Genomic DNA, 12423 nt, shown 5'->3' with positions numbered 1-12423 from the left:
TAGAGATGGAGTTTTGCCATATTTCGCAGGCTGGTCTCAAACTCCTGAGCTCAAGCAATCCACCTGCCTCGGTCTCCCACAGTGCTGGGATTACAGGTGTGAGCCACCGCACCTGGCCTCTTTTTTTTTTTTTCCATTTATTTTTAATTTTTTTTTTTTTTAAGACAGAGTCTTACTCTATCACCCAGGCTGGAGTGCAGGGGTGCCATCTCAGCTCACTGCAACTTCTGCCTCCCATGTTCAAGAGATTCTCCTGCCTCAGCCTCCAAGTAGCTGAGATTACACGTGCCTGCCACCATGCCCAGCTAATTTTTGTATTTTTAGTAGAGACAGGGTTTCACCATGTTGGCCAGGCTTGTCTCGAACTCCTTACCTCAAGTGATCCGCCCCCCTCGGCCTCCCACAGTGCTGGGATTACAGGCGTGAGCCACAGCACTTGGCTTCTTTCTAAAATCTATTTTTTTTTATTTCAATAGCTTTTGGGGTACAAGTGGTTTTTGGTTTCACGGATGAATTGTGTAGTGGTGAAGTCTCAGATTTTAGTGCACCTGTCACCTGAGTAGTGTATATTGTACCCAGTGTTTTTTTTTTAATCCATCATCCTCCACTCATCCTCCCCGATCCTGAGACTCCAGTGTTTATTATATCACTCTCTATGGCTTTGTGTTGGTTATAATTTTTTTTTTCCCCAGGGGGTTTCGTTCTTGTTACCCAGGCTGGAGTGCAATGGCGCAATCTTGGCTCATTGCAACTTCTGCTTCCTGGGTTCAAGCGATTCTCCTGCCTCAGCCTCCCAAGTAACTGGGATTACAGGCATACGCCACCACACCTGGCTAATTTAATATTTTTAGTAGAGACAGGGTTTCTCCATGTTGGTCAGGCTGGTCTCGAACTCCCGACCGTGGGTTATCCGCCTGCCTTGGTCTCCCAAAGTGCTGGGATTACAAGCATGAACCATGGTTTTAATTTTTAAAAAAGGAAAAGAGCCGGGCGCGGTGGCTCACACCTGTAATCCCAGCACTTTGGGAGGCCAAGGTGGGCAGATCACCTGAGGTCAGGAAATTGAGACCATCCTTGCCAACGTGGTGAAACCCCGTCTCTACTAAAATACAAAAAATTACCCAGGCATGGTGGCGTGTGCCTGTAGTCCCAGCTCATCGGAGGCTGAGGCAGGGGAATTGCTTGAACCCAGGAGGCGGAGATTGCAGTGAGCCAAGATCACGCCACTGCACTCCAGCCTGGCGACATGAGACCCTGTCTCCAAAAAAAAAAAAATTACCCTGGAGTCATCAGGCCCGATTTCAGGGTCTTCTATTTATTTATTTATTTTTCTTTTGAGATAGGGTCTCACTCTGTCACCCAGGCTGGAGTGCAGTGGTGCAATCATGGCTAACTACAGCCTCCATCTCTCCAGGCTCAGGTGATCTTCCCACCCCAGCCTCCCAAGTACAGGCACAGGCCACCACGGCCAGCTAATTTTTTGTAGTTCTTCACAGACACAGGGTGTTGTCATGTTACCTAGGCTGGTCTCAAACTCCTGGGCTCAAGCGATCCACCCATCTCAGCCTCCTAAAATGCTAGGATTACAGGCTTGAGTCACTGCACCTGGCCATCTCTTCTCTTTTTCTTACTGTGTGTGACCTCAGACAAGTCACTGAATCTCACTAGGTCTCAGTGTCTTTGGGAGTAATGCAGGTGACCTGGGGAAAGTAACTTCTTCTCTAAGGATCAGTTTAGTTAACCAACAAATGTGGGGTTTAGACAATGGACAAAAGACTTGACCAGGCACTTCACCAAAATACATATCCAAATGGCCAACAGGCAGACAGAGTCAACATCATGACTCATCAGGAAATGAAAATTAAAACCACAGTGTGGGTTAGGTGTGGTGGCTCATGCCTGTAATCCCAGCACTTTGGGAGGCCAAGGCGGACGGATCACAAGGTCTGGAGATCGAGACCATTCTGGCCAACATGGTGAAACCCCGTCTGTATTAATAATACAAAAAAAAAAAGAAAGAAAAATTAGGCCAGGTGCGGTGGCTCACGCCTGTAATCCCAGCACTTTGGGAGGCCAGGGCGGGTGGATCATGAGGTCAGGAGATCGAGACCATCCTGGCTAACATGGTGAAACCCCATCTCTACTAAAAATACAAAAAATTAGCCGGGTATGGTGGCGGGCACCTGTAGTCCCAGCTACTTGAGAGGTTGAGGCAGGAGAATGGCGTGAACCCGGGAGGCGGAGCTTGCAGTGAGCCGAGTCTGCGCCACTGCACTCCATCCAGCCTGGGCGACAGAGCCAGAGCGAGACTCTGTCTCAAACAAAACAAAACAAAACAGAAAAATGAGCTGGGCGTGGGATCACACGCCTGTATTCCCAGCTACTCAGGAGGCTGAGGCAGGAGAATTGCTTGAACCCAGGAGGCAGAGGTTGCAGTGATCTGAGATTGCACCACTGCACTCCAGCCTGGGTGACAGAGCAAGACTTCATCTCAAAAAAAAAAAACTGTTTGGCAATACGTACTACAGCTAGACATCTGCATAACCAGTAGTCCCACTTTTCAATTTTTTTTTTTTTGAGACGAAGTCTCACTCTTGTCCCCAGGCTGGAGTGCAATGGAATGATCTTGGCTCACTGCAACGTCTGCCTCTGGGGTTCAAGCGATTCTTCTGCCTCAGCTTCCCGAGTAGCTGGGATTATAGGTGCCTGCCACCACGCCTGGCTAATTTTTGTATTTTTAGTAGAGACTGGGTTTCACCATGTTGGCCAGGCTGGTCTTGAACTCTTGACCTCAGGTGATCCGCCCACCTCGGCCTCCCAGAGTGCTGGGATTAGGCGTGAGCCACCACGCCTGGCCTAGATATTTTACCAAAGGTTTATTTACCAAAAGACATGCTTAAGAATGTTTAGTCATAGTAGCCCCAAAATGGAAAAAACTCAGTTACCTATCAACAAACAAATAAGTTGTGGCGTTCACAGTACCGTAAAATACCAACAGTAATAGGTATGAAAAATCTACAACTACGCAAAACAATATGGATGAAACTCATAGTGTTGAGCAAAATAACCCAGACACGAGAGATCACACCATATGATTGTTTTTATAATTACAGGAAAAAAGGAGACACAACTTCTCCCTGCTGTTTGAAATCAGAATCATGGTTTCTCTTGGGGAGGGTAATAATTAGAAGGGTGCTGGCAAAGTTCTGTTTCTTGTTTTGTTGTTGTTGTTGTTGTTTGTTTTTTGTTTTTTCTTTTTTGTTTTTGAGACAGGGTCTCCCTCTGTTGCCCACGCTATAGTGCAGTGGTAGAATCATGGTTCCCTACAGCCTCGACCTCCTGGGCTCAAGCAATTCTCCTACCTCACCTCCCCAAGTAGCTGGGACTACAGGCACGCGTGCACCACCACATCTGGCTAATTTTTATATTTTTAGTAGAGATGGGGTTTTGCCATGTTGCCAGGCTGGTCTCAAACTCCCGAGTTCAAGAGATCGGCTCGCCTCATCCCAAAGTGATAGGATGACAGGCAAAAGCCACTGCATCTGGCCTTTCTCCATTTTTCTTTCCCTGAATCTGTGTCTTCCCAATTCCCCTAAAAGTCAGGTGTTTCAACTGACCACAGGATGGAATTATGCTTCCAAAGGTATTAAAGACTTCATTTACTTTACCAATAAATGTGGGAATTAGATAGCGGAAGAGGCACTTCATCAAAACAGATCACCCAAATGGCTAGCAGGTATATAGAATTGTAGTATCTTAACCAAAAAGAGTATTCCAAACAGCATTTATTGAAAACAATTTTGTGTTACCCTACTCATAATTCTAAAATCTAGTTAAATTGGTTCTTAGGAGTATTTCTGGGGCAGACATGGTTGCTCATGCCTATAATCTCAGCACACTGGGAAGCCGAGGCAGGGGGATTGTTTGAGCCTGGGAGTTTGAGAACAGACTGGGCAACATAGTAAGACCTCATCTCAAAAAACAAAAGTTAGCCAGGCATGGTGGCTCATGGCTGTAATCCCAGCACTTTGGGAGGCTGAGGCCTCTTCACCCAGATTTTCCAAGTGCTAACATTTTACTGCTTTGGTCTTGGTATGTTCACTCCCTTCTCCCCTCCCACGCCCACATATTGTACATTGTTTTCCAAGCTGTTTGAGAGGAAGTTGCAGACGTGATGTCTCTTTACCCATAAATATTTAGTGTGTTTTTCCTAAAGCACAATGACTTTCTCTTTTATAACCACAGAGTAATTATAAAAACCAAGAACTCAATGCTGGTATGGCACCATTACTTAATCTAGAGGCCTAATCCAGATTTCATTTGTTCTCCTTTACAACAGAAGGAAAACCTCCAATGTGTTGCCTTGCTGTCCTGTTTAGGCTTCTTTAGACCAGAACAGTTCCTCAGCCTCCCTTGGTCGTCTTGGTCTTCTTTCCCTTTGTATTAAGTACCTTGTGGGGACAGAGTGTAAAACTCTGTAAATATCCAGTTACTTATGAATTATTTCTTTTTCTTTTAGAGACAAGGTCTCACTCTGTCACCCAGGCTGGAGTGCAGTGGCACAATCACAGCTCACTGCCGCCTTGACATCCTGAGCTCAAGCGATTCTTCCACCTCAGCCTCCCGAGTAGCTGGGACTACAGGTGTGCACCACTGCACCAGGCTCATTATTATTATTATTTTTTTCGAGATGGAGTTTCATTCTTATTGCCCAGGCTGGAGTGCAGTGGTGCAATCTCTGCTCACTGAAACCTCCACCTCCTGGGTTCCAGCGATTCTCCTGCCTCAGCCTCCCGAGTAGCTGGGACTACAGGTGCGCGCCACCATGCCCGGCTAATTTTTGTATTTTTTAGTAGAGATGGGGTTTCACCATATTGGCCAGGCTGATCTTGAACTCCTGACCTCGTGATCCACCCACCTCGGCCTCCCAGAGTGCTAGGATTACAGGTGTGAGCCACCGCACCTGGCCAATAAAAGGAAATTTTTAGTACTATTGTTACAACTTTTCTTAAGTCTACAATTATGCCAAAATAAAAGTTAAAAGAATAAAAAAATGACATACCTATAACAGTACTTTCCTGATTTTTCTTGCATTCCTTATTGGTGAGATCCACATGACGAAGACTCAATGGTTCATCTTTGTAGCCCTCATAGCACCTGACACAGCAACTAGCCACTCAGTAAATAAATTAACTGCATCTGCAAAACACACATTACATGTATCCAGAAAATGTATAGTGAGAAAATATAAAAGCAACTAATTTTCATAAAAGGTTCCAAGCAGAAAAGGGAGGAGACAGATTAATTTAAAACGCACCTTTTCCTCTCTCCAGGTCTACAGGTAAAGGATGGTAATTGTCTGCACCACACTTAGATTTCCTTTTAAAAGTGTAATCAGGCCCAGCACACTGGCTCACACCTGTAATCCCAACACTTTGTAAGGCCTGGTGGATCACTTTCAGGAATCGAAGACCAGCCTGGCCAACACAGTGAACCCCTGACTCTACTAAAAATACAAAAATTAGCCAGGAATGGTGGCACACACCTGTAGTCCCAGCTATTCAGGAGGTCGAGGCAGAAGAATTGCTTGAACCCAGGAAGTGGAGGTTGCAGTCAACTGAGATCATGCCACTGCACTCCAGCCTGGGTGACAGAATGAGACTGTGTCCTTCAATTAGGAAAACCACAGATCTGTCCAAAGAAAGGAGAATGCTTTAAGAGTGAGAATCCTGCCGGGCGCGGTAACTCACACCTGTAATCCCAGCACTTTGGGAGGTCGAGGCGGGCGGATCACAAGGTCAGGAGATCGAGACCATCCTGACTAACACAGTGAAACCTCATCTCTACCAAAAAAAAACAAAAAACAAAAAACAAAAAAATTAGCCAGGCCTGGTGGCAGGTGCCTGTAGTCCCAGCTACAGGCTGAGGCAGGAAAGTGGCATGAACCCGGGAGGCGGAGCATGCACTGAGCCGAGATTGTGCCACTGCATTCCAGCCTGGGCGACAGAGTGAGACTCTAATTGTCTTAAAAAAAAAAAAAAGAGTGAGAATCCTTGGCTTATGCCTGTAATCTCAGTACTTTGGGAGGCTGAGGCTACTGGACTGCTTGAGCTCAGGGGTTTGAGACCAGCCTGGGCAACATAGTAAGATCTCATATCTACAAAAAATACATAAAAAATCAGCCAGATGTGGTGGCAGGACCCTGTAGTGCCAGCTACTTTGGAGGCTGAAGTGGTAGAATTGCTTGAGCCTAGGTGGTTAAGCTCAGCCTAGGCAACCAGACCTTGTCTCTACAAAAATTAAAAAATAAAAAATTAGCCAAGCATAGTAGCATGTGCCTATGGTCCTAGCTACTCAGGAGGCTGAGGTGGGAGGCTCATTTGAGCCTGGGATGTTGAGGCTGCAGTGAGCCTTGATTGTGCCACTGTACTCCAGCCTGAGTGACAAAGCAAGACCCTGCCCCAAAGAAAAAAAAGTTATTACTATAAAGATAAACACACTAAATTAATTTCTGCCCATAAATTGGATTATGGTTCTCTCAGTGTAAGAAATGCTCTCTAGTCACTCCTATAAATACAGTTCCTTGACTATGTGGTTTCAAACAGGGATCTAAAATGGTAATATTTAACATCAGAAATCTATGACCAGCAGATGGCTGAAGTCAGAAAAGTTACCAATCAGGCTGTTTTGGGGTATTAAGAACTTGTAAGGTTAAGGCTAAGAAGTTAATGTCCTAGAAATCTAATAGGTTGGTGTTGATGTAATTAGCAGCCACTAATTCAAATTCTGTGAAGATGCTTTGCTTCTGCTAAGAAAATGGCCTGAAATGTGTGTCTGTATATACTGCATGCAAATATAGCCACTCTGGGTATATCTAGCATGGGTCTGAAATGGCTGAGCAAAGGAGTGTTAGTGTAGAAATATTCCCTATTTAGGGATTGCGGGGAGAAGGGGAGATACATATATACTTATTTTAAAGCTTTGCTAATAGAAAAACAAGGAATAATGAAACAAGAAATAAAAATGAATGTATTACAAAAAGAATTTATTAGACAAACACACCAATAGATTGAGTCTAAGGATTTGGTTGGAAAGCCACTGGGCCTTTTAAAGCAGCGGAAGTCCAAAGTCACACGCTTCAAGCATAACTCTGCAACAATCTGTGGAAACCAGAGGGTCAGGAATCACAGCACCATGCTAGGCCACGAACACATCAGCCTCCCACCTCCCTCCCTTATTCCCTCTCTTCTACTGACGTCCGTGATTCTGGTACCTGAGAAGACTGGAATGAAATGTTTCCCACTTATTACAGAAATTCAGCGTATTTGTTACAGAGGAATTGTCACACTTGAATTGTCTGCTTAATATGGGATATTGCTTTTGAGAAACCAACGAATAGTTATTAAAGGAGTGTTTACCAAAGGGTAAGGTAAATATTATCTCGTATAGTATCTGCATTTTTAATCTCATCTGGCACCAACTGTCTTTTAGAAAGTTACAATGTGTTGTCTGGGGGACATTCTTCTTTAGAAGGAAAAGAGTCTAATTAGTGGATATTAAGTAATTAAATAATATATAGTATCAAACCTTATGAGAGTCACATGAACCATAAAGTCTTCATTTAATTTGGGAGAAATGGGGAATATTTTCTATCATTCCTGATGATAGAACAAGCTATTTCAAGATCATAGTAATGGAACTGCAATCCATAATGCCAAACAGTGTGCTTTACTTTGAAGCCATTGAGCACTAAATTTGATTGTTAGTAGCATAGGCTACCAAAAAATATCAAGGAATATGGTATCCACATACATCTCAGCTGGCCTCAAGTAATCAAAAGTGAGAATGAAACATACATGACACAACTGGGGACCTCTGGGTTTCTGAGATGTGGGCTACAAGATTATATTAGGTAGAAAACTAAAGGAAACGTATCCCAAGCAAAAGTGGCAAGGGAATTTCGCAGAACGAATTTTTTAAGAGAGGTAATAAAAGCAGCAGTTAAAATGCATGTCCATGTATCAGGTTCCTGGAGGTGAATCCAGTAGGAACATGACAGCTCTTCACACCCAAGTATTGCTTTCATGGGCCCTTACAATCTCCGCTTGTTCACCACCGTGGAGAGTCTGTTTGTAATAAGAATTGTTTTCAAGTCAGAATCCTAGATGAAGATCTAAAAATGTTGAGTTTGTGCTTTTAAAAAATAGTTCAGCTGTCCATATGTATTGTGTGCTGGTGGAGCTAGCTCTTCCCCAACCTGGCTCACTACTGGGAGCCCAGGAATCCCTGGGACAGGCAGATAAGCCAGGACTGAAGTTTTAAAGAATCAGTTACTGCAAATCAAAGTAGGCAGCCTCATGCATAGACTTCCTGATATTAGTTGAGCCATTGCTGCCTTCATTATCATTTTTATGCCTTTGGGGCCACTGTGTGGTTTGGTCCAAGCTGTTCTCAAAACTTGCAGTGCAACAGACTTGTGTCTACTTTAGCAGGTGAGTCTAGCTACACATCAAAGTCACCTTTCCTACCACAAACTTCCGGCCTACTCAGAACACCAAGGTACCCCCCTCTCAGGAATAACCTGGGGAGGTTATTTGGAACAAGTATTGCGCTCCAGGCCGAATCTTAAGTAAAGATCTAGAAATGTGGAGTTTTATGCATTTTAAAAATAGTCGTTTCAGAGGGGCCGTGTGTGCTCCAGGACCAAGCTTTCCCCAGCCTCGTTCAGGATCTGGAAGAAATCTCTGGGTTTGGGCTGAACCATCGAGCATGAGGAGGGGAAGCTGTCAGTTGTGAACAGAGACTGTTTCTCAGCCTTTGATGAGCCAGCACCTTTAAAGGTTCCATCCTAGCCGCCAGCAGCTGGCAACCAGGGCGTCTCTGCTCCGCGTGTTTCCCTCCTGGCATCTTGGTTAGCTCCGCGCCGAACACCCAGAGCCTCAAAAAATAGCCCCTGAACTGAATTAAACCTGACCCACAGTGAACAGCAAGGTCCAGAAACCGCAAGGTTTGGGGTCAGCCTCCGTCCCCGGACACTCTGAAGGATGGCAGATCCCTGACCCCTGGTGGCTCGCGAGGATCACAGGTGCCCAAGGCGGGCAGAGGGGCGGAGTCTCAGGCCTCTGGAAGGGAAGGGGCGCTCTGACACCCCCGCACCTGCACCCCGGGTGGAGGAGCCGAGGGCACACGACGATGCCAATCCCTCGTGAATCCCGCGAAGGAGGGGCCGGGGGGCTCCCGATTCATAGGTGCGGGGCGTAGAAGGGGGTCAGGTAGGAAGGCCCGAGGAACGGCGCGAAAGGGCTCCCGGGGACGGCAGCCGTCAGCGGGAAGGAGGCGGCGGCCGGGAAGAGGACGTTGGCCGCGGAGTAGGAGGGGAAAGTCTGGAAGGACAGAGCGCCGGTGCCGGGAGGGCCAGGACTGCCCCCCGAGCCGCCGCCGCCGCCCCCCGCCGCCCCTGGCTGGGGCGCGCCACCCCCAACCTGCGCCGCGCCGTCGGCACCCGGGTTCTGCTTCTTCCACTTGGTCCTGCGATTCTGGAACCAGATTTTGACCTGTGTCTCGGTGAGGCTGAGCGACAGCGCGAGGTTCAGGCGCTCGCACACGGACAGGTAGCGTGTGGCCCGGAACTTGTTCTCCAAGGCCACCAGCTGCTCGTAGGTGAAGGCGGTGCGCGCGCGCCGCGGCTTGGCGCAGTTGGGCACCACGCGCCGGCGCCTGGGCCGCGGGGAGCCCGGGGAGCCCGGAGGGGACCCCACAGGGCCGCCCCCGCCGTCCTCGCAGGGCTCCCCAGACGCCAATGCCCCGGCCGGGGCGTCAGGTGAGCGCGCTGGGCCCGGCAGCAAGCGCGCAGCCCGCTCCCGCCGCCGCGGCCTCCCCGGATCCTCCGCATCCTCCTCCTCTTCCGCTTCGGAACCCTCCAGGGGGGACGCCTGGCCGGCGCCTGGGCCCGCAGCATCTAGGGGAGAAGGGGTCGGTGAACAGAAGCCTCTCCGGGTCCCCAAACCTCCTCCTCGTCCTCCCTAGAGCAAGCAGTTCTCCCCGCAACCCAACTCCGGGTGCTGCTCCTGTCCCCACATCAAGCTTCCCTCAGGCGGGACTGCACATCCTTGCCAGCGGGTTTAAGGGAATGGTGTCCTCTTGCCCTTTACAAATCTGCCATCAAGTAGGCGTCCAAGAAATGTATGCTAAATGAATGAATGACACTCCGCATTAAGAAAAAATAGTGACCTTATTGGGTGACCATATTGGGAGGTAGGATCATTGTATTAAGACATCTAGATGTCAAACGCCTTTAGGGCTGTGCCTTCCCCAGACCCTGGAAGCCTATTTTGGTCTAGGACTCCTAGCAATTAAAAAAGAAGTTATTAAGCTCTCTGCCCCACCCCACCCCCACCCCCGCTTTAAAGTGAAATTCCCTTTCCCATCTTCTCTCTCCCGCCGTGTTAATAGAGTTTCAGATTTGTGCGGGGCCGGATCGATAGATGTCATCTATTAAAGGTAAGTTTTAATCGAACAATATTAGGATCAGACAGGGAAAGGGGGTTTGAAGTCCGTACCTGCAAGCTGCGGGCAGGAGATATGCAGGCGCCAGTAATAGAATATCGATCACCAGGGTGGGGGAAGGGAGCGCGGCCCCTCGGAGAGAAGATCCGAACAATTACCAGGCCGCTGGCCCGGGCCCACGTGCGGCCACCAGAGGCGCCCCGGGCCCCAGGCAATCACCGCCAAACTTGGGGAGGGGAGCAAGGGGCTGCGTGGCATCCAGCCTCCCCGGGGACCAGAGCCTCTGACCCTTCAGGGAGCCGCCTTTCCCTGTCTGATCCCACGCCCCACCCAGCAGGACTCCTGCTGTCTTCCGTCCTTCCTTCCAGCCACAAACTTTCCTGACCCCTTCATCAGGTGTCCGCCAGCGTTGGGAGTAATTCAGAAAGGGTTTCGAGAAGAAAGTACCAAAAGCTTCCCAGCACCTCATCCGAGCCCCGCCCCCAGCCCCAGTCAACAGTTGGGTCTGGGGAGCTTGAGAGCGTGGGGCAGCCTAGCTCCGCAGGCGTCTCCAGGTGGCACCTGACCTCTCTACTTACCAAGACCCCCGGCGCAAGCCTTAGCCTCAGCTCCTCCATCCATAAAATGGAGGTGATGTTAATGATGCTGTCCAACTCTCAGGTTCCGAAGTTTTCATCACCTTTATCCCAGCCCCTAGCCCAGGTCCTAGCACGTGGCAAGCGCGTTAAATGCCTGATAAATGAGTAAGCCTGGCAAGGTAGGCGCCAGGTAAGTTAAGTTTCCACCGCGAGCATCAGAGCTGTGGTGCGCGGGAGCTTGGAGGGTGAGCAGGGATGCGGCAAATCCCTGCCCCGTAATGCGGGGAGCCTCCTCTCTGCCTCTATCCAGTTCCGAGGCGGGGGCTACACTTCGCACCCGGTCCCGTGCGCCTTCTCTCTTTGAGGAAGACGCCGTTAAGGGCCACTCACCGGGCCCGGGTGTTCCCCCATACACTCCGAAGTGTTGGGGCTGAGGCCGCCTGGGGCCGGGGCCACCTTGCATCTTACCAGGGGTCTCCAGCTGTCGTACAGCGTCCCTGGAGCTGGCATCTTTCCCCGCTTCCATCTCGGCCAAACTTTTCCTGGCTTCCCGGGGAGCCGGGCGCCCCGCCGGGAGCGCTGCGCTGGTGAATTTCTGCGGGTCCAGGATGTCCAGGACGGAGAAAGAGATCTTGTGGTGGGAGGGAGCCGCCTTGGCCCCGCCGTCCTGCCATGCCAGCATGCCCGTCGCCCGCGGGCCGGCGGTCGGCGGCGCGGGGTCCGGGATGGCGCCGCTAGGGCTTGCCTCCGGCTATGGCTTGGCCGCAGCTCTCCAGCCGGGAGCCGGGTCCGCGCGGCCAAGTGAAGCTGGGAAGGGGGGCGGGGAGGCGGGGCGGGGAGAGCGCCGTAGGGGGCTGCGCTCCGATTGGCACCGGCGCAACGCCGGCCAGCCTCGGGACTATCCGGCGCTGTAAGGAGGCCCCTTGCCTGGGCTCCAGGAAGCCTCCGCGCGCCCGGTGCGCGTGCCCGCGGGGACAGTGCAGTCGGCTCCGCGCGCCTCCGCCCAACCCTCTGGGACTCTCGGAGGGTGTCAGGGAGGCTTCCATCCCGGGGATCCCTTCCCCCGACACACACACCTCTGTGACTTGAGTTTGTGCCCTTTCTCCGGCGCACCCGCCTTAGACTTGGGGACGCAATTGAGGCCAGGACTGCTTATTTCCAGGGAATGCTCAGCGCATCTCCTTCCCCGCCAGTGAATTACTGTAATAGCTTCAGACCCGGTTACCTCGGAGGTAAAATCCCTCACGTTCTCACAGTTTAGCGTTCACAAAACCTTGAGGTTTGCACGATCTCTTTTGATTCTTTGAGCATCCCTGTGAGATGGGCGTCACGTGGCACA

General features: G+C 49.9%; 1 protein-coding gene across 1 annotated transcript; it reads right to left on the bottom strand.

The window, feature by feature from the left end:
- Positions 1-7024: 7024 nt before the first annotated feature.
- On the bottom strand, positions 7025-11797 carry LOC105470128 (NK1 homeobox 2). The gene is made up of 2 exons (XM_011721906.3): positions 11553-11797; positions 7025-9958 (listed from the first exon to the last, which is right to left on the bottom strand). The coding sequence occupies exons 1-2, from the start codon at positions 11764-11766 to the stop codon at positions 9243-9245; spliced, it is 930 nt and encodes a 309-aa protein (XP_011720208.1). The 5' UTR covers positions 11767-11797; the 3' UTR covers positions 7025-9242.
- Positions 11798-12423: the final 626 nt, after the last annotated feature.

This window comes from Macaca nemestrina, chromosome 9 (genome assembly GCF_043159975.1).
Source record: "Macaca nemestrina isolate mMacNem1 chromosome 9, mMacNem.hap1, whole genome shotgun sequence".
Classification (NCBI taxonomy): Eukaryota; Metazoa; Chordata; class Mammalia; order Primates; family Cercopithecidae; genus Macaca; species Macaca nemestrina.
Note: the sequence above shows the minus strand (reverse complement) of the source record. Positions and strands in the feature narration are given on the sequence as shown.

Bases quoted from the DNA above. Each gene is read 5' to 3' on its own strand.
- LOC105470128 (XM_011721906.3), bottom strand. From the start codon at position 11,766: ATGCTGGCATGGCAGGACGGCGGGGCCAAGGCGGCTCCCTCCCACCAC. The intron at 9,959-11,552 runs GTAAGATGCAAG...CTTCTCCCCTAG, and splicing joins ACGACAGCTGGAGACCCCTG to ATGCTGCGGGCCCAGGCGCC.